This window comes from Tachyglossus aculeatus, chromosome X1 (genome assembly GCF_015852505.1).
Source record: "Tachyglossus aculeatus isolate mTacAcu1 chromosome X1, mTacAcu1.pri, whole genome shotgun sequence".
Lineage (NCBI taxonomy): Eukaryota > Metazoa > Chordata > Mammalia > Monotremata > Tachyglossidae > Tachyglossus > Tachyglossus aculeatus.
The window spans coordinates 97,837,115-97,861,701 of record NC_052101.1 but is presented as its reverse complement, the minus strand read 5'-3'; the positions used below and the strand labels follow the sequence as shown (position 1 = coordinate 97,861,701).

The following is a 24,587-nucleotide window of genomic DNA, read 5'->3' as shown; positions in this document are numbered from 1 at the left end:
CATGGAATTGCAATGAGAGTAAGGACTTCTAGTGAATCACAGGCTCATGGTCTCCAGAACACTACCTCAGACTCCAAGCTGTCTTGGGATCCTTGGCATTTCGTGGGAGCTGAGAGACTCCAGCTTTCTTTTACTTTGCCCTCCCTTCCTCTTCACCCACTCCCTTCTGCATCGCCCTGACTTGCTCCCTTTATTCATCCCCACTTTCCAGCCCCACGACACTTATGTACATATATGTAATTCATTTATATTAATGAATGTCTCCCCCTCTAGATGTAAGCTCATTATGGGTAAGGAACTTGTCTGCTAATTCTGTTATATTGTACTTTGCCAAGCCCTTAGTACAGTGCTCTACATACAATCAATCAGTTGTATTTATTGAGTGCTTACTGTGTGCAGAGCACTGTACTAAGCGCTTGGTATGTACAAGCTGGCAACATATACAGTCCCTACCCAACAGTGGGCTCGCAGTCTAGAAGGGGGAGACAGAGAACAAAACCAAACATACTAACAAAATAAAAAAATAGAATAGATAGGTACAAGTAAAATAAATAGAGTAATAAATATGTACAAACATATATACATATATACAGGTGCTGTGGGTAAGGGAAGGAGGTAAGATGTGGGGGATGGAGAGGGAGTCGAGGGGGAGAGGAAGGAAGAGGCTCAGTCTGGGAAGGCCTCCTGGAGGAGATGAGCTCTCAGTAGGGCCTTGAAGGGAGGAAGAGAGCTAGCTTGGTGGATGGGCAGAGGGAGGGCATTCCAGGCCCGGGGGAGGACATGGGTCGGGGGTCAATGGCGGGACAGGCGGGCTGAGTAGGTGCGAATGAGGTTGTCGTTAATGTAAAGGTGATAACAAGGGCCTTTTTCCTGCGGTGGGGGGCGGGGAGGGAGAGAGTCAGTCAGGACCGGACCTTGGGGGGCACTATAAGGAAGGTCGCTTAAGTGGGGGGCGTCTACGGCAGCGCTCTGAGGAGAGGATCCTTCCAGGAGCAGCGAGGGCCATGTGGTGTGATGGCGGGCGGGCCTCTCCCATTGAACACAGTAAGTGTTCAATAAATACAACTGACTGGCTGAATTTGAGCACCTTGGAGAATTTCCTTCATCGCCCACCCCAAAGGTCAGGGCTGCACCACTGATTCCACAATCAACTGAAGCCACCTGTTCCATTACCTTATGATCCTTCCTACAGCTGGTCTATGTAACAGTGCGCAAAAGCCACCAGAATGGACCAACTATGCATAAAATGGGCATTAGTTTAATTTGACTAATGTCAAATATAATGGAAGGATTACCCCAATTTTTTCCATTCCTGTGATAAAAAAAATTTGCTTTCATGATGTACTGGACCCTTCAATTTTTTGCTGCTTTACTTGTACCTATCCAGTGAGTCCAAATATTGCATTTATGTAGTTCTTTTATTCCCCACTCTGAATATACTCTCCCGCCCCTGAGTTTAATGAGCTTCAAACACTCATCTTACACGGTTTTTCTGACAAAATCACTGAAAATGTCATCCCAACAATAAGAATCACCAAGGGCAGAAATCAAATCTAAGTTGAGTTAACAATAAAGTCAATTGTGGACAAATGACAATAAACTACTTTAAGATTAGGATTAGGTTTCTGGAATGAATTTGAGCAACTCCTGATGCATCTGTTTAATGTTCAGTGATTGGTTTATTGATCCCGGATGGTTCATAATTAGATTTTTCAGTGACTTGTCATGATACCATCCCACATGTTTTTTTTTTTTTCCCAGATCAGAGTCCCTGGCAGTATAAATTAGGACCAGGATCAGTCAAGAGGGCATCTTGGAATATGAGTGCCATAAACAGGACAATGAGAAGCAGCATGGCCTAGATGAAAGAGCATGGGCCTGGGAGTCAGTAAGCACTCAATAAGTAAAATTGAATGAATGAATGAAGACCTGAGTTCCAATCCCAGATCTGCCAATTGTCTGCTGTGTGATCTTGGGCAAGTCACTTAACTTTTCTGTGATTCAGTTCCTTTATCTGCAAAATGGAGATTAAACCCTCCTCCCTCTAACAAACTGTGAGCCCCATGTGGGACATGGATTGATAAAGCTGTATCTATTCAAGTGTTTAGAACACTGCTTGACACATAGTAAGGGCTTATCAAATACCATTAAAAAATGTCCAAAAATCTGTAGTCCCAAGTCCAAGATTTGAAGACCAGGATAACATTGTTAAGCACCATCAACCCATAAAGACAGCAGCCCAAAAAAGGTTAGTTTTTGTGTATACAAAGCTTAAGTATCAGCCCCATGGAACAATGGGGTTAGTCTCCATCTTTCATTCATTCAGTCGTGTTTACTGAGCACTTACTGTGTGCAAAACACAATACTAAGTGTTTGGGAAAGTACAATACAGCAATAAACGGACACACTCCCTGCCCACAAGGAGTTTACATAGTTCTGTGTGTCAGATTCCCAGCTTTGCTCAGCCCAGGCCTCTGACAAGATCTGAAAGTTTCAGGTCTGGGCTGATAAGATGCAAAGTGGGGCCTTTCAGTTCTTTGCCATCTCTTCTTGCCCAGTTCCCACTTACCCATAAAATCCCCATCCCATTTTTACCCCTGCAAAAAACAGTGACTGCTATAGTGCATAGTATGGATGGAAGGGCAGGTCTCATGGTGGCTTTTCAGTCATACAGCCACTATCCTCAAGACGAGAAGCCTCAGAGAGTATGAAAGAAGAGGCTTAGAAGGGTTGGACCGATGCATAAGCAAAAAGGCTGATTTGATACACTTCTCCCTTACTGCTTCATCTAGTGGCAGCCCCAAAGTGATAAGCTTTCCACTGGGAGGATTAAAGCAGCAGCTCTGACAGTTGCCATTGACTGACTGTCTGTAAGCACTGTTGGCTGCTGCTGATGCTACTACGTACTGCAGCTTAGAATTTACATTTGCTAGTCAGGGGGTTAATCAATTAATGAGAATTTATTGAGTCCCTTCAAGGCACTGACAATGTGCAGAGGGATGTGAAAGTAGCAAATCAATTCTAGCTAAATGTTTAAAAGTGAGTCAACCAATTACAATTGTAGATCTACCACCTACCATCTCCATCACGTAAAAGTCTGGTTGAATTAGACTGACAAATCAAAAGAAAACCAGAGAAAACAATTTCTCACGTGTCCGGGACTCCAAAGAGACCCACCTCTGTCTCCCAGAGAAGTCTCTACCTAGCCAGCCATGGGAGGGTGCATATCATAGCATTTTCTTTACACAAGCAGGAGGCACCCCAGTTGAATCCATTGGCTTGGAGAAGTATTTGGAAGGTTCCATGACGGATTGGCGCATTTGTGCTATGACACGTTAATCAGTAGAAATCTTTTAAGACGATCCAATAAATGAGTGGTTTATATTAGCCTCTGATTGATTGCTTTCATAATTTTAATTATGAAGTTGCCTGACCTTGCGACAAGGGAGCGGTGCCTGGGAAGAGGGAGGTGGGACTTTGTGACCTCACTCCTCCTTGGCTCCTCCCCACCTCCAGCAAGCCCAGCTCCCACCCTCCTGGAGGAGAACCCTAACGAAGCATCAGGGCCTAGTGGAAAGAATATGGGCCTGGGAGTCAGAGGACCTGGGTTCTATTCCTGACTCTGCCGCTTGCCTGCTGTGTGATCTTCTCGGTGCTTCAGTGTCCTCATCGGTATAATGGGGATTCGATGCCCGTTCTCCCTCCTATGTAGACTGTGAGCTCCATGTGGGACAAGGACTGTGTCTGAACTGATTAACTTGTAACTACTCCAGTGCTTAGAACAGTGCCTGACATCATCATAAGAGCTTAACAAATGTCATAATAATAATAGTAATAACAATAATAATACGGGACCCTGGTCTTCCTCCAGCAAACTACTGGGGAAATCTTGGGGTGCACTGGCATGGGGCTCCAAAGAGTCACTAGCCTGGCTGTAGATTGTTGGGGCACTAGGACCCAGGTGCTAGAGACTGGGTGCTCTGTCTCAAAAAGGAGCTGAAAAGTAATAAGCCCCACTGCACCGACTCTCCCTCTGGATAGAGTGGCGTGGCCTGGTCCCCAGAGTAGGTAGGGGAAGGGTGATACTGGAAAGGGGAAGGAGAAAAGGGAAGGAGGTATGGGGTGTCCTCCAGAAGGGTTGTGTCACATACAGTCCCTGCATTCCTCCCCCACCAAGCATTTGGACAGCAGAAGCAGTGCTAGCTGCCCTGGGTTCCTTCAGCCAATGCAGCTAGCCCCACATGACCTTCTCCCCTTTTCATTCATTCATTCATTCAACTGTATTTATTGAGTGCTTATTGTGTGCAGAGCACTGTACTAAGCGCTTGGGAAGTACAAGTTGGCAACATATAGAGATGGTCCCTACCCAACAGTGGGCTCACAGTCTAGAAGGGGGAGACAGAGAACAAAACAAAACATATTAACAAAATAAAATAAATAGAATAAATATGTACAAATAAAATAGAGTAATAAATACATACAAACACATATACATATATACAGGTGCTGTGGGGAGGGGAAGGAGGTAAGGCGGGGGGGATGGAGGGGGGGAGGAGGGGGAGAGGAAGGAGGGGGCTCAGTCTGGGAAGGCCTCCTGGAGGAGGTGAGCTCTCAGTAGGGCCTTGAAGGGAGGAAGAGAGCTACCTTGGCAGATGTGGGGAGGGAGGGCATTCCAAGTCAGGGGGATGACGTGGGCCGGGGGTCGATGGCGGGACAGGCACGGTGAGGAGATTAGAGGCAGAGGAGCGGAGGGTGTGGCCTGGGTTGAGCTAAGGAGAGAAGGGAGGTGAGGTAGGAGGGGGCAAGGTGATGGAGAGCCTTGAAGCCGAGGGTGAGGAGTTTCTGCCTGATGTGTAGGTTGATTGGTAGCCACTGGAGATTTTTGAGGAGAGTAACATGCCCAGAGCGTTTCTGGACAAAGACAATCTGGGCAGCGGTGTGAAGTATGGATTGAAGAGGGGAGAGACAGGAAGATGGGAGATTGGAGAGGAGGCTGATACAGTAATCCAGACGGGATAAGATGAGAGCTTGAACGAGCAGGGTAGCGGTTTGGATGGAGAGGAAAGGGCGGATCTTGGCAATGTTGCGAAAGTGAGACCGGCAGGTTTTGGTGACGGCTTGGATGTGACCAAGTTTGCGGGCTTGTGAGACGGGAAGGATGGTAGTGCCGTCAACAGTGATGGGAAAGTCAGGGAGTGGGCAGGGTTTGGGAGGGAAGACAAGGAGTTCAGTCTTGGACATGTTGAATTTTACGTGGCGGGCAGACATCCAGATGGAGATGTCCTGAAGACAGGAGGAGATGCGAGCCTGGAGGGAGGGAGAGAGAGCAGGGGCAGAGATGTAGATTTGGGTGATCTACAAGGAGAGATTTGGGTCCCCATCTGACCCCCACCCATATCCTGAGATGGATTATCTGCAAGTTGTCCACAGGCACCCAGTGGTAGGGTTGGGAGAAGAGTCAGTGTGCAGATCTCCCCATCTATGCCCCCTCCATGACAAGAATCTCCACTCCAGAAGGAGTCTTCCAGCCTGACAAGCATTCAATGTTTCACCTTAGGGATTGCAGTTCGGTGCCCTTGAAGACACGAGCTAAATAACTATCAAGATCTCCACACCTAAAGAGCTTTCAACCTAAAATCTTCAGGATGAAAGCTTTCTCCCCCTCTAGACTGGAAGCACATTGTGAGCAAGGAACATTTCTACCTAATAAATAGACCACAGGCCTGGGAGTTAAAAGAACCTGGGTTCTAAACCCCCTCCACCACTCGTTTGAGGTGTGACCTTGGGCAAGTCACCTCACTTCTCTGTGCCTCAGTTACTTCATCTGTCAAATGGGGATTAAGATTGGGAGCCCCATATGGGACATGGACTGCGTTCAACCTAATTAACTTGCATTTACCCCAGCTCTTAGTACAGTGCCTGGGACATAGTAAGGGCTTAACAAATATCATAAAAAAGTGTTCAATAAATACCATTGATAATGATGATGATGATGATAAACTTTCACAAATCATTTGGAAAAAAATGAAGTCACATTAGTTATTCCACAAAAGTTGAATGCAGTAATCCCCTGCAGAAAGAAAACAAGGAATTAGTGCCATGGTGTATAGAAAGGATGATATGGGCCTATCAAAGCAATTAGCTTCAGTAACGTGCCTAGGCCCATGCACCCCAATTCTTCCCTTCCAAATCTAAAGGGCACAATGGCACCAGAGGGCTCGTGTGTCGTTGCTCCCCATGGTTTCGGGGGCAACTCTCGGGTTCTTACCCTCTCCGGGTCTTCGGACATCTCCGGACGCGGCCCGCGCGTTCACACCAGGAAGAGTCAGCCAGAGGTTCAAAGCTTGGTTGCCGTTTATTTGCTATCAGAGGTTACATGGTTGAAAGAGAGAGAGAGCGAGAGAGAGAGAGAGCGAGAGAGAGAGAGGGAGAGAGCGCGCGCATGCCCCCCCTTTGTCTTGTTCGTCTCTTATACCCCCCGTTGCCCGGGGGCAGGGTTTTCTCGGGGGATGGCATATCGAGGCTTTGACCGCCCTCCAGCCACTAGCCTAACAACAGCTCTGTCCAGTCATGAAGCGTTTGCTCTGGCTCGCCCCCAGCCACCCGTTGCCAACCGTCGCTGGCTGCGGATATGGCCTTGAGGTTGCCTCCGAGCCTTGCAGGTGCAAGCTTGCTTTTCTTGCCCTGGTCTCTTTATCTCCTGTTGTTGAGTCTGTTTGGCCTTGAGCCGTTGGGTACGGTTTGTGTGCACATACTGCCTGTCTCATCGCCTTCCCCCGCTCCCTACGGTGTGTATTGCCCCAGGGCACACATCCCATAGAGGACATGGCATGAACTGGCACGCAGATGGGGTCGGAGGCCACATCACCCCATAGTCAATGGGGTTGCATCCTCTTGCTGCCTCTGCCCTGCCAGATTGTTTCTTGTACAAGTATTATGACTTAATAGGGATCAAAATAGAGCTGCCACAGAACAAGAAGTGCAACTACCAAGGGAGACTGACCCTTTTTTATGATATTTGTTAAGCACTTATGTGTCAAATTCTGTTCTAAGCTCTGGGGTAGATACAAGTTAGGTTGGACATGGTCCCTGTCCCATATGGCGTTCCCAGACTAAGTAGGAGGAAGGACAGGAGAACTGAGGCACAGAGAAGTTATGTGACTTGCACAAGGTCACACAGCAGGCATTTGGCAGAGCTGGGATTAGAACCCAAGTCCTCTGACTCCCAGGCCTATCCTCTTTCCATTAGACCACCTCTGTCCACCCTCACCAACTCTGTAATCCCTCTCTCTGATCATAATCTTCTCACCTGCCTCCTCACTCACACTCCTTTCCCCTGTAAATCCGTATTACTCCCTCACAGAGATCTCCGCTCTCTGGACCCCACCCATCTTTCGGAGCGCCTCACACCCCACCTTGCCGCCCTCTCCTCTCTACCCAGTCTTGATGATCAGATTACTGCTCTCAACTCTACCCTTCCTACTCAGCTAGACTCACTCGCTCCCCTTTCCCTTCGCCGCTCTCGCACCACTAACCCACAGCCCTGGATCACTGCCACTGTCTGCCTCCTTCGCTCTTATGCTCGAGCTGCCGAACACTGCTGGCGAAAGTCTAAACACCATGCCAACCTCGTTCACTTCTAGTTTATCCTTTCCTGCCTTAACTCAGCCCTCTCTTCTGCCAGACAAAACTATTTCTCCTCCCTTATTGACACCCATGCCCATCACCCCCGCCAGCTCTTCCGTACATTCAACTCCCTTCTCAGGCCCCCGGTTCCTCCCCCTCCTCCTTCCCTCACCCCCAACGATCTGGCCTCCTACTTCATTAACAAAATTAAATCCATCAGGTCCGACCTCCCCAAAATCTCTTCCCCCCTTTCTCCAACACCCCAGCTCTCAACACTCTCTGCTACTCTCCCATCCTTCCCAGCGGTATCCTCAGAGGAGCTCTCCTCCCTCCTCTCAAGTGCTACTCCGGCCACCTGTGCTTCTGACCCCATTCCCTCTCATCTCATGAAATCTCTCGCTCCATCCCTTCTCCCCTCCTTAACTTCCATCTTCAACCACTCACTCTCCACTGGTTCCTTCCCCTCTGCCTTCAAACATGCCCATGTCTCTCCCATCCTAAAAAAACCCTCTCTTGACCCCACCTCACCTTCTAGTTATTGTCCCATATCCCTCCTACCATTCCTTTCCAAACTCCTTGAACGAGTTGTCTACACGCGCTGCCTAGAATTCCTCAACAACAACTCTCTCCTCGACCCCCTCCAGTCTGGCTTCCGTCCCCTTCATTCCACGGAAACTGCCCTCTCAAAGGTCACCAATGACCTCCTGCTTGCCAAATCCAACGGCTCATACTCTGTCCTAATCCTCTTCGACCTCTCAGCTGCCTTTGACACTGTGGACCACCCCCTTCTCCTCAACATGCTATCTGACCTTGGCTTCACAGACTCCGTCCTCTCCTGGTTCTCCTCTTATCTCTCCGGTCGTTCTTTCTCAGTCTCTTTTGCAGGCTCCTCCTCCCCCTCCCATCCTCTTACTGTGGGGGTTCCCCAAGGTTCAGTGCTTGGTCCCCTTCTGTTCTCAATCTACACGCACTCCCTTGGTGACGTCATTCGCTCCCACGGCTTCAACTATCATCTCTACGCTGATGACACCCAGATCTACATCTCTGCCCCTGCTCTCTCCCCCTCGCTCCAGGCTCGCATCTCCTCCTGCCTTCAGGACATCTCCATCTGGATGTCTGCCCGCCACCTAAAGCTCAACATGTCGAAGATTGAACTCCTTGTCTTCCCTCCCAAACCTTGTCCTCTCCCTGACTTTCCCATCTCTGTTGACGGCACTACCATCCTTCCCGTCTCACAAGCCCGCAACCTTGGTGTCATCCTCGACTCCGCTCTCTCATTCACCCCTCACATCCAAGCCGTCACCAAAACCTGCCGGTCTCAGCTCCGCAATATTGCCAAGATCCGCCCTTTCCTCTCCATCCAAACTGCTACCCTGCTCATTCAAGCTCTCCTCCTATCCCGTCTGGACTACTGCATCAGCCTTCTCTCTGATCTCCCATCCTCGTGTCTCTCTCCACTTCAATCCATACTTCATGCTGCTGCCCGGATTATCTTTGTCCACAAACGCTCTGGGCATATTACTCCCCTCCTCAAAAACCTCCAATGGCTACCAATCAATCTGCGCATCAGGCAGAAACTCCTCACCCTCTGCTTCAAGGCTCTCCATCACCTCGCCCCCTCCTACCTCACCTCCCTTCTCTCCTTCTACTGCCCAGCCCGCACCCTCCGCCGCTAATCTCCTCACCGTACCTCGTTCTTGCCTGTGCCGCCAGCCATCGACCCCTGGCCCACGTCATCCCCCAGGCCTGGAATGCCCTCCCTCTGCCCATCCGCCAAGCTAGCTCTCTTCCTCCCTTCAAGGCCCTGCTGAGAGCTCACCTCCTCCAGGAGGCCTTCCCAGACTGAGCCCCTTCCTTCCTCTCCCCCTCGTCCCCCTCTCCATCCCCCCGTCTTACCTCCTTCCCTTCCCCACAGCACCTGTATATATGTATATATGGTTGTACATATTTATTACTCTATTTATTTATTTATTTATTTTACTTGTACATATCTATCCTATTTATTTTATTTTGTTAGTATGTTTGGTTTTGTTCTCTGTCTCCCCCTTTTAGACTGTGAGCCCACTGTTGGGTAGGGACTGTCTCTATATGTTGCCAATTTGTACTTCCCAAGCACTTAGTACAGTGCTCTGCACATAGTAAGTGCTCAATAAATACGATTGATGATGATGATGATAAACCATGCTGCTTTGTCTCTGTAGCCCAGCAGTATGTCTGAGTGAAAGGGAGAATGTAAGAGGAGGGGAGCAGTGGAAACGTCTCCCCTCACTATCCTCACCCTGGCAATTTTGGAGCCTGGACACAACCAAACACACACACCCCACACCCACCCCACCCTCCACGGGGCACTGAGGGGAAGGCCGGTCCACAAGGCTTGTAACTCCTAAATCTCTTCCACTACTAGGGGTCTGCTGTGAGGATATGGAGCAGGGAGGAGACGGATTATCTGGTGATATCCCTCCCCATCCACCATAACGGGGAAAAGATCTGCCCCCACTGGAGGCCAGGGCAGGCCAAAGCCCCCGTTAAACATTCCTACCTTTGGGAAGATTATGGCAATTTAGACCAAGGACAACTCTACCAGGAACAGTGAGGAGTCTGAGTTCTATTCCCTCCCAGCTGTGATGTACTGCCATTTTTGTCGTTGAATTGCTGTTTCTGATGGATTTACCAAAATTGCTTTCTCTGCGTTTCTGTCTCCCCCGACTCAATCTTTCAGACTGTGAGTCCCTTGTGGGCCAAAGACTGCCACTGACACAAAGCCCCTTACCTTGCCTCAGTGCTTAATACAGTGTTTAGGAAACTGAAGCATTTAATAAAGGTCATCACAATTTCTCCTGTGACCAGGGAAGATATGTTCCTTAGTGGGAAGGAATGAGCTGGTGATATTTCATCATGTCTAATTCCCCATTCCATTCCATCACTCTAAGTTAGATGGCCAATATGAATTATTTTGGTACCATGAAACTAATCTAACTGTATAGGCAATGCTTCTCAAGCTGGGCAAATTCCCCAAGGAATTGTTTGAGAGGCAACTTTACAAAGAGATTACTCTCTTTTCCAATCTACTTCAACTTGGTTTCAGTATTGTTAGCCAAGAGTGGGGCAGGCTCTGGACTCTAGACTGTGAGCTTGTTGCGGGCAGAGAACATGCCTACCAATTCCATTATACTGTATCCTCCCAAGCACCTAGTACAGTGCTCTGCACACAGTGAGCGTTCAATCAATATTCAATCATATTTGAGCACTTATTGTGTGCGGAGCATTGTACTAAGCGCTTATGATTGATTGATTGATTGATTGTGGGGGAGGGGGCAGGATGGATCGGAGTAGTCCTGTCCAGGTTTTGTGCAGGGATTTGTGGGGAACTAGGAGAAATGTTGCCAAAAAGGCTCTCTTTAGCAAACCCTGGATGAGACCCTCCACTTCCCACTTGTCCTAGGACCATCCATTTACCACCAATTTTCCTGGAGCTGGAAGCCTGAGTCCCAAGCTAGTTGTGTGTCTGGGTTCAGATGCCAGAGATAACTAAACTGCTTGCTTCCCCCTGACTCCTGCAGTTTCTGATATCACTTCTAGAATTTTTGCTTTTTCTTCCAAAAGGGCATAGGATTGGTAATTAGGGGACTTGGGAAAAAGTAGCAAATGCCATGAAAAGCAAGATCCAGTGGATTCTGAATGCCTACTGTACCTACCCTTCTGGGTTTGGATTCCTGGAAATTGCACCACTGGAGCAGGGGACTCAACAGACAGGTTTTCCTACGAATCAGATCCATTCTAAGTGTGGCGACTCTCAACAGGCAGATTTACCTACCAATTAGATCTTGCTTGGTAGTAACCAATCAGAAGAGGGGACGGGAGGGTCAAATTTTAAATCACTTGCCTAATCTGTAATTTTGGGAGACAAAAAAGTCACAATCATTCTACCCACATATTGAAGCCATCAGTAAATCCTGTCAGTTCTATCTTCACAGTATTGCTAAAAACCACCCCTTCCTTTCCATCCAAACTGCTACCACATTAATGCAAGCACTTATCCTATCCCACCTTGATTATTTTATAAGCCTCCTTGCTGATCTCCTTGCCTCCTGTCCTTCCCCACTTCAGTCAATACTTCACTCTGCTGATGGGATCATTTTCCTTCAAAAACGCTCAGACCACATTTCCCAGCTCCTCAAGAAACTCCAGTGGTTGCCCATCCACCTCCGCATCAAACAAAAACCCCTCACCACTGGTTTTAAAGCACTCAATCACCTTGCCCCCTCCTACCTCAGCTTGCTACTCTCCTACTATAACCCAGCCCATACACTTTGTTCCTCTAATACTAACCTTCTCACTATACTTCAATTTCATCTATCTCACCACTGACCCCTTGCCCACATCCTACCTCAGATCTGGAATACCCTTCCTCCTCATATCAGACAGATAATTTCTCTTCCCCACTTCAAAGCCTTATTGAAGGCACATCTCCTCCAAGAAGCTTTCCCTAAGCCCTCCTCTCCTCTTCTCCCACTCTCTTGTGCATTGCCCTGAATGGCTCCCTTCATTCATCCTCCCGCCCATCCCCACAACACATATGCATATCTCTAATATATTTATGCATTTATGTATATTAATGCCTGTCTCCCCCTCTAGACTGTGAGCTCATTGTGGGCAGGGAATGTGTCTGTTTTTGTATGGTACTCTCCCAAGTGCTTAGTACAGTGCTTTGTACATGTAAGTGCTCAATATATACAATTGAATAAATGAACTTTGTGCTTCAGTTTCCTCATCTGTAAAGCAGTGATTAAATAACTATTTATAATGATAATGACAATGCATTTCCCAGGGGATTTGCATAATAATAATAATAATAATGTTAAGCACAATAATAAGGGATATGTAAGAGCTTACTATATGCCAGGCACTGTACTAAGCACTGAGGTAGATACAAGCTAATCAGGTTGGACACAGTCCCTATCCCACATTGTGCTCACAGTCTTAATCTCCATTTTACAGATGAGGAAATGGAGGCACAGAGAAGTGAAGTGACTTACCCAACGTCATACAGCTAACAAGTGGCAGAAGTGGGATTAGAACCCAGGTCCTTCTGACCATGCTCTATCCATTAGGCCATTTGCTTCTGCTCTTCTCCACAGAACATGCTGCCCCTTCAACCCCTAACCCCAGGACATGCTCCTGGTTGTTTCCAAACTGCTCATTATGACTGTCTCCCTCCTTCTAGACTGTGAGCCCGTTGTTGGGCAGGGATTGTCCCTGTTTGTTGCTGAACTGTACTTTCCAAGCACCTAGTACAGTGCTCTGCACACAGTAAGCCCTCAATAAATATGATTGAATGAATGAATGTAGCTTGTCCTAGACCAAAGTTCACCTGTCTCCCAAGCCCCATGAAGGGGGCGAGGTGAAGGCCTGGAGCCGGGGTTTGGGGTGGTGCTCTCTGTGGAGGAGAGAAGTGAATCCCCCAGGAACTGCAAGGCAGCTCCTCTGAACCCCTGACCTGGCTGTGATGGGAGTCCCACCCTGCTATCTCCCCGACCCCTTCACTAGTAGTGCCAAAACCAAGTCTCAGTACACTTCATTCGTTCATTCAATAGTATTTATTGAGCACTTAGTGTGCAGAGCACTGTACTAAGTGCTTGGGAAGTAAAATTCAGGAACAAATAGAGACAATCGCTGCTCACAACGGGCTCACATGTAGCTTCTTTGATTAAGATGCCTCACAGAGGGTCCATCTTTGGGGAATTTGTCGAATAGGAGGATTTCTGTCTGTAAAGTTGGTTTGGCTTCATGATATCAAACCCAGGTCCTCTTACACTGCGAGCCCCAAGTGAACTGGGATTATGTCCAATCGCCTTGTCCTCGCCTTGCCCTGCATCTACCATAATAATTAGAACAGAATAAGTACCAAACAAATAGTTCAAACTAAACTAAAGAAATGAATATTATATTCATTATAATACAATTATTGAATTATTGTATCAGCAATACTAATACGTAAGCACTTGACTTGTCGGTCCAGGTTTGACACAACACATTGTTCTCAGTACTTTATTGGCAACCAAATGTGGGTAACACTTTGATGAATTAAATAATGATTTTCTTTAAAAAGGTAATTGTAGAGCTGAAGGTAATTTTTAAATAGAACTATAGAAATAAGAAACAGTATGGCCTAGTGGAAAGAGCACAGGACTGGGAGTGAGGAAACCTGGGTTCTAAACCCAGCTCCACTTCTTGTCTGTTGTAAGATCTATTGCAAATCCCTGAATATTTCTGGATCTGTTTCCTGTAACTTATTTTCATGTAGGTCTGTTTCCCCATTTACAGCCTCAGGTCATTGATGGATGTGAATGTCCCTGACCATCCTTCCACAGTCCACCTCCTCTCAGCCCTCTAGTCCAATAACCTCCTGCTCCACCCCAACTCAAACATTCACCAACTTGGGCACACATTTGACTTTATAATCTCTACTATTGAAAATCCTCCATCAGACCACAACCTCACCTGCTCTCTTTCCCATACATCCACCTCCCCAATTCTGTCCTTTCCCCCCTACAGACACTTCCATTCTTTTGACCCCCTCCAGTATTCTCCAGCCTCCTTACCCCACTGGGTCTCCATACCCAAACTACCTGCTTCTGAAACACAAATCGATGTCCTCTTCGCTGTGCTCTCCAATTAATTCAACTCCTTTGCTCCCCTGCCCCTCCACCAGTCTCATAACACTAACCCGCAACCCTGGATCACCTCCACAGTACGTTTCCTCCTCTCTTGTGCCTGAGCTGCGGAGCACTGTTGGAGGAAATCCAGACATCTCTCTGACCTTGTCCACCTTAAATCCATTCTTATCTGCTTCAATTCGGTCCTCTCCACTGCCCGACAACAGTATTTCTCTTTCCTAATTCACTCCCATACTTTCTAACCCCACCAGCTGTTCCAGCCATTTAACTTCCTCCTCAAACCTCCTGTCTTCCTGCCCCCATCATCTCTTTCCCTTAATGTTCTGACCACATACTTCATCAACAAAATTGAAACCATCAGGTGTGATCTCCCTAAAATCAACTGTTTCTCTCCAATCCTCCTTCACCCTATTTCATTCATTCATTCAATCATATTAAGCACTTACTGAGTGCTTAGCACTGTACTAAGTGCTTGGAAAGTACAATTCAGCAACAGATGGAAACAATCCCTACCCTATATTCCCTGCAGTGATGCAAGATGACATCTCTCACCTCCTCTCATTCTACCCCTTCTACTTGTGCTTCTTACACCATTCCTACGTACCTTTTTAAAAAAAACACTAATCCCCTCCCTTCTTCACAGTCATCTTCAATTGTTCACTTTCCAACAACATCTTCCCCACTACTTTCAAACATGCTTACCTATCTACTATCCTAAATAAACCCTCCCATGACCCCATGGTTCCCTCCAGTTATCTTCCCATCTCCCTCCTATCATTCCTCTCCAAACGTCTTGAGAATTGTTTACACCCACTGTCTCCACTTCCTCTCCTCCAGTTCTCTCCTTTATCCACTCCAATCTGGCTTCTGCCCCCTTCACTCCACAGAAAAAGCCCTAAGGTAACCAATTCCCTACTTGTCGCTAAATCTGACAGCCACTAATAAAAATAATAATAATTATGGTAGCTACTTTATCCAAATCCTCCTAGATCTCTCAGTGCTTTTGACACCATAGACCACCCCCTTCTCCTTGAAACTTTGTTAAACCTTGGCTTCACTGCCACTGTTTTTTTGTTGATTTTAAATGGTATTAAGTGCTTACTATGTGCCAGGCGCACTGTTCTAAGTGCTGGGGTAGACACAAGGTAGTCGGTTTGGACACAGTCCATGTCCCACTTGGGGCTCAGACTCTTAATCTTCATTTTACAGATAAGGTAATAGGCACAGAGAAGTAAAGTGATGTACCCAAGGTAACACAGCAGACAAGTGGTGGACCTAGGATTATAACCCTGGTCCAGGTCCACCACTTGTCTGCTGTGTGACCTTGGGTATGTCACTTTACTTCTCTCTGCCTCAGTTACCTCATCCATAAAGCGAAGATTATGAGTCTGAGCCCCTAGGATTAGAACCCAGGTCCTTCTAAATCCCAGGCCCATGCTCTAACCACTAGGCAATGCTGTTTTTCTGTCCTTTCTTGGTTCTCCTCCTATCTCTCTGACCGCTCCTTCTCAGTTTCTTTTGCTGGCTCCTCCTCCACCTCTCATCTTCTGAAAGTGAGGGTCCCTCAAGTCTTAGTTCTAGGTCCCTTTTTATTCTCCATCTACTCCCAACCCCATGGAGAACTCATTCAATCCCATAGCTTCAACTACCCTCTACATGTGGATGACTCCCAAATCTACATCTCCAGCCCTGACCTCGATCTTTCTCTGCAGTCTTGCATTTCCTCCTGCTTTCAGGACACCTCTACCTGGATGTCCCGCAGACACATCAAACTTAATGTGTCCAAAACTGAACTCTTTATCTACTGAAACAAACCTTATCCTCTCCCTGTATTTCCCATCACTATAGACAATACCGCTATCCTCCCTATGTCACAAGCCCATAATCTTCCATTGTCTTTGACTCATCTCTCTCATTCCACCCACATATTCAATCTGTCACCAAATTCTGTCGGTTCTACCTTCACAGCATTGTTAAAATAGACCCTTTCCTCTCTATCCAAACTGCTACCATGCTGATCCAAGCACTTATCCTATCCCACTTTGACTACTGCACATGCTTCCTCACTGACTTCCCATACTCCTGTCTTTCCCCATACTTCACTCTGCTGCATAGATCATTTTTCTAAAAAAAAAAAAAAATGTTCAGTCCATGCCTCTCCACTCCTCAAAAGCCATCAGTGGTGGCCCATCCACCACCACATTAAACAGGAACTCTTTACCGTAGGCTGTAAAGCCCTCAGTCAGCTAACCCCATCCTACTTCACCTCTCTGATCTCCTAGTACAGCCAGTTCACTCACTGTGCCCCAGTCTCATCTACCTTGCTGCTGACCCCTTTCCCACATTCTCCACCTAGCCTGGAACTTCCTCCCCATCCATACACACCAGACCACTACTCTCTCCACTTTCAAAACTTTATTAAGGTCACATATTTTCCAAGAGCCCTTCTCCGATTAAGCTCTCCTTTCTCCAGCTCCCTCTCCCTTCTGCATCTATGCACATAGATCTGTGACCTTTGGGCATTTGATACTCACCCTACCCTCAACCCTACAGCAATTATGTATATTTCTAGGAAGTATATACTGTAAATTACTTTATATTCATGTCTATCTCTCCCTCTAGATAATAAACTTGTTTGGGGCAGGGAATGTGTCTGCTAATTCTGTTGTACTCTCTCAAGGGCTTAGTCCAGTGTTCGTACATAGTAAGCACTCAATGAATTCCACTGATTGATTGACCAAAGACAGGGGTCTTCTCATCCTACTCTATTTGTATTCTCCCAAGTGCTTAATAGTACCGATGATGATTATGATGGTGATAATGATGTCTTGAGTGCTTTCTGAGTGCTTTACAGATGGAGAAGAATGTGCTGTCATAATAATTGTGGTATCTGTTAAGCACTTACTATGTGCCAGGCACTGTTTTAAGCACTGGAGTAGATATAGGATAATCAGGTTTGATACAGTCCCTGTCCCACATAGGACTCACAGAGTGTCTTAATCCCTATTTTACAGATGAGGGAACTGAGGCCCAGTGAAGTAAGTGACTTGCCCAAGGTCACAAAGCTGACAAGAGGCAGAGCTGGATTAGAACAAAGGTCCTACTGACTTCCAGGCCCTTGCTCTATCTCTATCCACTAGGCCATAGGACTTGGATTGTTGGGTCAGGCAAACATGGCTCTTACTACTACTACACTAAGTAAGGGCTTAACCAAACAATCCACACTTGTGACATCACACTGTTCTCAGCCTATCAGATGGCAAAGGTTCATCCCATTTGCTGCTTCAGCCCAGAAGGAACGGCAAGAAAACTCAGCTCTGCTCAACCAAGATACAAGCACCATGGTAGGCTCTTAGGATAATGTAGGAAACTCAGTAAATTCATAACCTAATGTGGGCACTAGCTCTGGGTAATTGCTCTAACAACCAATTAACTGAGTCCCACCATAAAACCTTTAGAAGCCAAAATTAGGAAGCAGTGTTGCCTAGTGGATAGAGCATGGGCATGGGATTCAGAAGGACCTGGGTTCCAATCCTAGCTCCTCCACTTGCCTGCTGTGTGTCCTTGGGCAAGTCACAACTTCTCTGTGCCTCAGTTACCTCATCTGTAAAGTTGAGATTACAACCACGAGCCCCATGTGGGGCGTGGACTGTATCCAACCTGATTAGCAAATACCATAAAAAAGTCAAAATCTGGTTTATTCAGGATGCAGTGGACTTTAGTGAAGATTTATGTGGGTAAATAAAGGATTAAGGGGAGGGTCAGGAAAGCCATTGACCCCACTGGATTAGTTCAGAGGAAATATTACCCTTAGTTTTCTGGGGAGGGGGCACAGTTCTTTACAGCAAGAAATGGAATTAAGATGTTGGTTTTAAATTTTGCCAAGTGCTTACTACAGTGCTATGCACATAGTAAGTGCTCAATGAATACCATTGATTCTCTCTTTTTTTTCCAGGATATAACCAAAAATTCACCCCCAGAACAGACAAAGTTGAACAACAAATTGGACAATGTGAGTGCTGGACCTACACAGGCCCAAGGGTAGGGAAAGCAGAAAAGGGCCCTACTAGAGTTATATCCTACATCTGGGGAAATAACCCTTCTCTGTAGCTTTAATAGTATTCCACACTGTACTACAGCTCATCCAGAAAATCCTGGGCAGAACCTCACTGAAGTTTTCCGACACATGCTTGTAGGCAAGAAACATGTTTACTAACTCTATTGTATTCTCCCTAGCACTTAGTACAGTGCTCTGGACACAGAAGTAAATACCATTGATTGGTTAATAATAATACTAATTATCATTATTCTGGTACTTGTAAAGTGCTTACTATGTGCCAAGTACTGTTCTAAGTGCTGGAATAGATATAAGTTAATCAGGTCGGACATAGTCCCTGTCCCACATGGAGCTCACACTCTTAATTCCCATTTTACAGATGAGGTAATTGAGGCACAGAGAAGTGAAGTGACTTGCCCAAGGTTACACAGTAGACAAGTGGCGGAGCTGGGATTAGAACCCAGGGCCTTCTGACTCCCAGGCCCGTGCTCTATCCACTAAACCACGATTGTCTATATCACCCCAGTTAGGATTGGACGGGGAAAATGTGGGAAGAGAAGTTGCCTCCAAACTTTGCACTTTCCAGGTGGATGCACCTTGGCCAGTGGTAATGGGGACAAGGAGATCAGGGGAGAACATAGGAGTGGTGCAGAGTGGTCACATCTGTGGCTCCACTCATTTGGAGCTCCTGATAACGGATAATTTACATCTCCCTTTTGCAGGATTTACAAGTAAAGAAAAAACAACTCATGAATGAAATACCATTGACTTCAACGTACCAGAAGGATTTTGTCAAAGGCCAAATTCCACAACAACTTGTCCTGCAAAACCAGCATGTACAACAGACCAAACGAGAGCTGAAACATGTACCACCAACAACCTACCAGCAAAGCTTTTGTGATCTGTTTAAAAATCCTCAGCAATTTGGCAAAAAGGAAGTAGAAAGTGAAGCAACTGACAAAAAGGAGGACATTCCAATATCCTCAGAAGCTCTGGTTGACATTCCTATCAAATGTGAAGCAAGGAGGAAGCAAGTTACTGAGCGTTACTCTGTGGCTCAATGCTTGATTTGGCCGGCTTCATTAAAGTAGTCATGTATTCAAAACTTGCAGAAAAGCCCACTATGCTTCATCTTTTCCATTGATAATAATTTTTTGGCTTCCGTGGGTGAGAGGTTAAAACCATGGTTACCTGGCCACTCACAAAAGTTCTGTTTGAGAATATCTCCCTTAACTTAGGTCAATGTTGCCATAGTAGTAGTAGTTACAGCATTTATTAACCACTTACTATGTGCAAAGCACTGTACTAAGATCTGGGAAAGTATGCGGGTACGGATTAGACATGGACACTAACCCTGGAGGGGCTCACAATCTATCAGGTATGGAGTTGGGGAGCCTGGAGACAGAGACATTGGGATCAGTGAAGCACTAGAATGTTAAAATAACATAAGGGACAAGGGCAAATTCAAAATACACAAACGATAAACAGAAGTGAGTAGGGAGCTGTGGGTAGAGGGGCAGAATTTATCCTCGTTATTCAGAGTCCACAGCAATGGCTATGCAGCCATAGCTTTCCTGAGGTTCTATGAGGCCTCATGCTACAGGTGCTATTCTCATTCCCCCCAGGAGGGTGGGGTGGGGAAGCAGGACAGGATGGGGCCTCCTCAGTGGCGCGGAGGGGAGCCGGTGCCGGCCCTGGGTGGTGGGGAGGGAAGGCAGTTCACTCAGCCGTGGTGAGGGGGACCGAGAGCAGGCAGGGAGGCAAGGCTGCAAATGCCCAATGTTTCATTTGGCTCTGGAGGGGAAGTGCGGCTGAGGGGGCAGAGCAGCAGTTTTTATCCCAGCCCACAGGGAGCACACAGAGCAGGCCTGGGGCAGGCAGAGAGCTTCTGGGCCATGGTGGGAGGGCTGAGAACATGCAGGAACTGCATTTCACTCAGTTGTGATGGAAGAGATCATCTCTGTATCCGAGGTAATGGATGGCAGGGTACCGACCACATTTAAAACCCATCAGGTTTGCAGCTTTGGCCACTCAATGGGCTCTTTAGGAATACTGCATCTCCTTCAGGCACATGTTTCATTTTTTCTGAGTCACAAGACTACATTCATCTTCAACCAGTCTACTCCTATGCATCTTTTGGTCTCAGAAACATCCAGTTGACACAATCTGGTAAAATAGGAGCAGGAGAGGCAGTTGCAGAGAGGAAGCCTTCATAATATAGCCATGCTAAGCTGACCACTAGACAGTAAGCTCCTAGAGGGAAGAGATCATATGCCTACTATCATACTCACTCAAGCTCTTCGTTCAATGTTCCACATGCAGCAGTTGCTCCTTAAGTACGACTTACTGATGGATTGAAATGGGCCCCAGAGTTCTGGGATACTCGAATCGGGGGTGCCCTGGGGCTGACTCAGACGGCTCAGCCTCCCCGTCCTGGTCCATCCTTCCAAGCCCTCTCCCTCCAGGCTGCCCCAAAACCAAAATGCGCAAGCTGACTGCCTCTCCTTTGCTCCCAGCTCCAAGAAAACTGGGGGTAAATGGGAGGTCTCCAGAGAGGTGACTGGAATCTATCTTCCACCCAGAAGGGCTTAGGAGAGCTTCTTGATGGCTTTACCCCTGCTTCCCCATGAATTCCCTCAGCCAATGCAGAGTGGGATTGCTGCCTCTGTGGATTTCTTCTTCTTGTGAGTAGGGCAGGGGGAGTAGGGGAGCAGTTTGGGAGCCTGGGAATTTGGGGAGTTTCAGAAAATTGATGATAGAGAAGCAGCGTGGTTCAGTGGAAAGAGCACGGGCTTTGGAGTCAGAGGTTATGGGTTCAAATCCTGGCTCCACCAATTGTCAGCTGTGTGACTTTGGGCAAGTCACTTAACTTCTCTGTGCCTCAGTTACCTCATCTGTAAAATGGGGATGAAGACTGTGAGCACCCTCATGGGACAATCTGATCACCTTGTAACCTACCCAGCACTTACAACAGTGCTTTGCACATAGTAAGCACTTAATAAATGCCATTATTATTATTAGCTGCTGCTACTTTATAGCCAGATTATATGACTCATTTTTACAGAAATTAATTTTAAATATAAACCTTCCATCCTTTATGCTTAGTGGATCATGATGGTTGGTTAAATTAGATCAATGTTCCATGAAGATTTACATCTATACTTGAATAATTCCAAAGAATCTTATTTTTGAAAGTATACATCCCTGCAATGGGAATATTAGCTTTATGTCACTTCTATTTTATTGGTGTAAATTGCTCTCTAAAAGCCTGTGAGCTACTCCATCTGAGGACAGGTGTATGAGGGTTTGTTTGTCTGGGGAAAACTGACTGTCCTTTGTTTTAGAGGGTAGTACAGAGAAAGGTGATACTTATTCATTTTTGCTACTAAAGTCTCTGAAGCTCAAAGCAAGGGCAATAATACAAATTTATTACTCTATTTTACTTGTACATACTTACTATTCTATTTATTTTGTTAATATGTTTTGTTCTGTTGTCTGTCTCCCCCTTCTAGACTGTGAGCCCGCTGTTGGGTAGGGACCGTCTCTATATGTTGCCAACTTGTACTTCCCAAGTGCTTAGTACAGTGCTCTGCACACAGTAAGCACTCAATAAATATGATTGAATTAATGAATAAATAAGCCTGTTACTGGGTAGGGACCGCCTCTATATGTTGCCGACTTGTACTTCCCAAGCGCTTAGTACAGTGCTCTGCATACAGTAAGTGCTCAAATATGACTGAATGAATGAATGAAATCATTCCTTTGTAAAGCTGCCTAAAAAACAATTCATTTGGGAATTTGCCAAAGAGGATGATGTTCATCCATACAATCAGATTCGTTTCATGGAACCCCTAAAACACCTCATAGGAAGAACAAGCTCAAAGCCCCTCGCCCCAACCCAAGTCCAGATTGAAAAGAGAAAAGTGTCTGTAGACAGGAGAAGCAGGATCCAGGAGAAGCTGGGAAGATGGAGCTTTCTTAGTCACGAGAAAGCTGAAGAAGCCATTAAGTTGTAAGCAACTTGAAGGCAGGAACATTGTCTTATACTATTATTTTACTCAGAACAGTGCTCAGCAAACAGTACACACTGTAAATGGTCAATAAATACCACTAATTAATTGATGAGGAAACCGTTAGCTTAGCCATTTCCTAAGCACCTCCTATCAAGACCTTGACCCTGAGTCATGTCAATCAATCAATAGTATTTATTGAGCCCTTACTGTGTGCAGGGCACTACACTAAACAATTGGGAAAGTAAAATACAGAGTTGATAGACTTGTTCCCTGACCCAAGAAGCATACAGTCCAGCAGGGAAGAGAGCCATTAAAATTATGGAGAGGCATATAAGTGCTGTGGAACTGAGGGTCGGGTAAATAAAGGGTGCAAATCCAAGAGCAAAAGTGACACAGAAGGTATAAATGAGGGTTGTCCAGCGGAGGAATGCCAATATTGCCGATGGGGATAACATAAGAAGAAAAGGTATCTGGACAAAGATGGTACCTGAGGGGGTTGGGAAGAGAGGGCTACCAGACAAATTCTAAGCATTTTCTTTCAATCACACTGTGCAAATGAATCTATAGTAATTTTATTGGAAATAAAAGTTCTGCATTTTCTTTTGTGACTTTGATTTAAGCCTACATCTCCAGATCATAACAGCTGATGATGACATGCTTGTCACCTTTGGAAACCTTGCTAGGAAGTGAAAACTATCCGTGTACAATAACTAGACTAGACTTAGGCTGTGAGCCCCATGTGGGATAAAAACTACATCTGATCTGACTGTATTGTATCTATGTCTGAGATACACTACTTAGCAGTGTTCAGCATATTGTAAGCACCTAAATACCACAATTATTATTATTAGCATACCTATTGTACACAGTTTCTGAAGATGAAAACACTGCATTCATTATTAAGAGATTCAGAGTTTAAAGAACCATGTCACATTGAATAGTTCACTATCAAGGGTGCCAGCTTTATGGCTCTTTCCTCTAGCTCTCTTGAAGAGCAGCATAGGAAATCAATCATTTAATGCTATGTATTGAGCACCTACTGAGCACAAAACCCTGTATAAAGCACTTGAAGTCTTGAAGTCTACTAGAGTAAGTAGACACGCACCTCCCCTGAGGGAGCTTACAATCTAGAGGAAAGAATGTAATTTGATCAAAGGCAGGGCCAGAAATGTTATTTTTTCCTACTACAAGAGACCCAAAGGGAAAATCCACTTCAGACTTGTTCAATATAGGAGTGAGGAGCCTTTGAAAATGCTTCTTTGTTAGAACTGATAGGGACAGGCCTGAGTCATGAAACTATGAACACCAGCACATCTTGCAGAGACCTAAATGACACTAGGGAAGATTTAATGCAAATAAGGTTGTAATCAGAAAGAAGCAGAACAAATTCTGCCCCTCTCATATTTAGTCTTTTTGTCCAGTGTTCATGGGGAGCTGTGGTTGTGGAGAAAATGAGTATCTTGGTGGAAGACAGAGGCATGAGAACCAACAGGAGGAAGTGGAGAGGTTGGAGAGAGACAGAGCCGTTGGAGACAGAGCCAATGGCAATTTTCCACGTGGCATTCATTAGTTTTCTAGCTAAATGACTTTTGAAATCTACTAGCAATGCTGGACAGACATTGAATGGCCCAATCAGATGGGTATATCCTGGCTTAGATTGTGTTTCATGTGAACCCAGAAAGCTGGGACCAATAGCTCGTCCTTTATTTTTGTTAGAAGGTGGCATAAGGTGCTCGTGTTTCCCACATCAGGTGAGGCAGAGCCCAACCCACCGGGCTTGAAATCCCTCTTGGGGCTTTGTGACAGGAAGGGGCATGCGGCAGTAACAAAACAATGGATAGGTGCTGTTGCTTGCCTTCCTCCTGCTGCCGATCCCTCTACACTCAACCCACTGTTTGTTCACTGGAGGTGTCCAGCATTGGCAGAAGGTACTTGCATGCAGAGGGGCTGGACTTGAAATCTGCAAAACACAGCCGTGGCAGAGGAGAGGGTGCAGGAAGAAAAAAAGGAGGGAAGAGAGGAAGGGAGAGGGAGGAGAAGGGAGAAAAGATGAAGGATACAGTAAGGGTGGCAGTAAGGGAAGCAATGGAAAAGAGGCAGGGTGACAGTGTGTGAGTGTGTGTGTGTGTTCATAATAATAATAATAATAATGGTATTTGTTAAGTGCTTACTGTGTGCCAGGCACTGTAGTAAGTGTTGGGGTAGATACAAAGA

General features: G+C 46.2%; 1 protein-coding gene across 1 annotated transcript; it reads left to right on the top strand.

The window, feature by feature from the left end:
- Window positions 1–6,099: 6,099 nt before the first annotated feature.
- LOC119949889 lies at window positions 6,100–19,476 on the top strand. The gene is made up of 6 exons (XM_038771738.1): window positions 6,100–6,147; window positions 10,031–10,215; window positions 14,210–14,377; window positions 17,560–17,647; window positions 18,259–18,315; window positions 19,083–19,476. The coding sequence occupies exons 1-6, from the start codon at window positions 6,100–6,102 to the stop codon at window positions 19,449–19,451; spliced, it is 915 nt and encodes a 304-aa protein (XP_038627666.1). The 3' UTR covers window positions 19,452–19,476.
- Window positions 19,477–24,587: the final 5,111 nt, after the last annotated feature.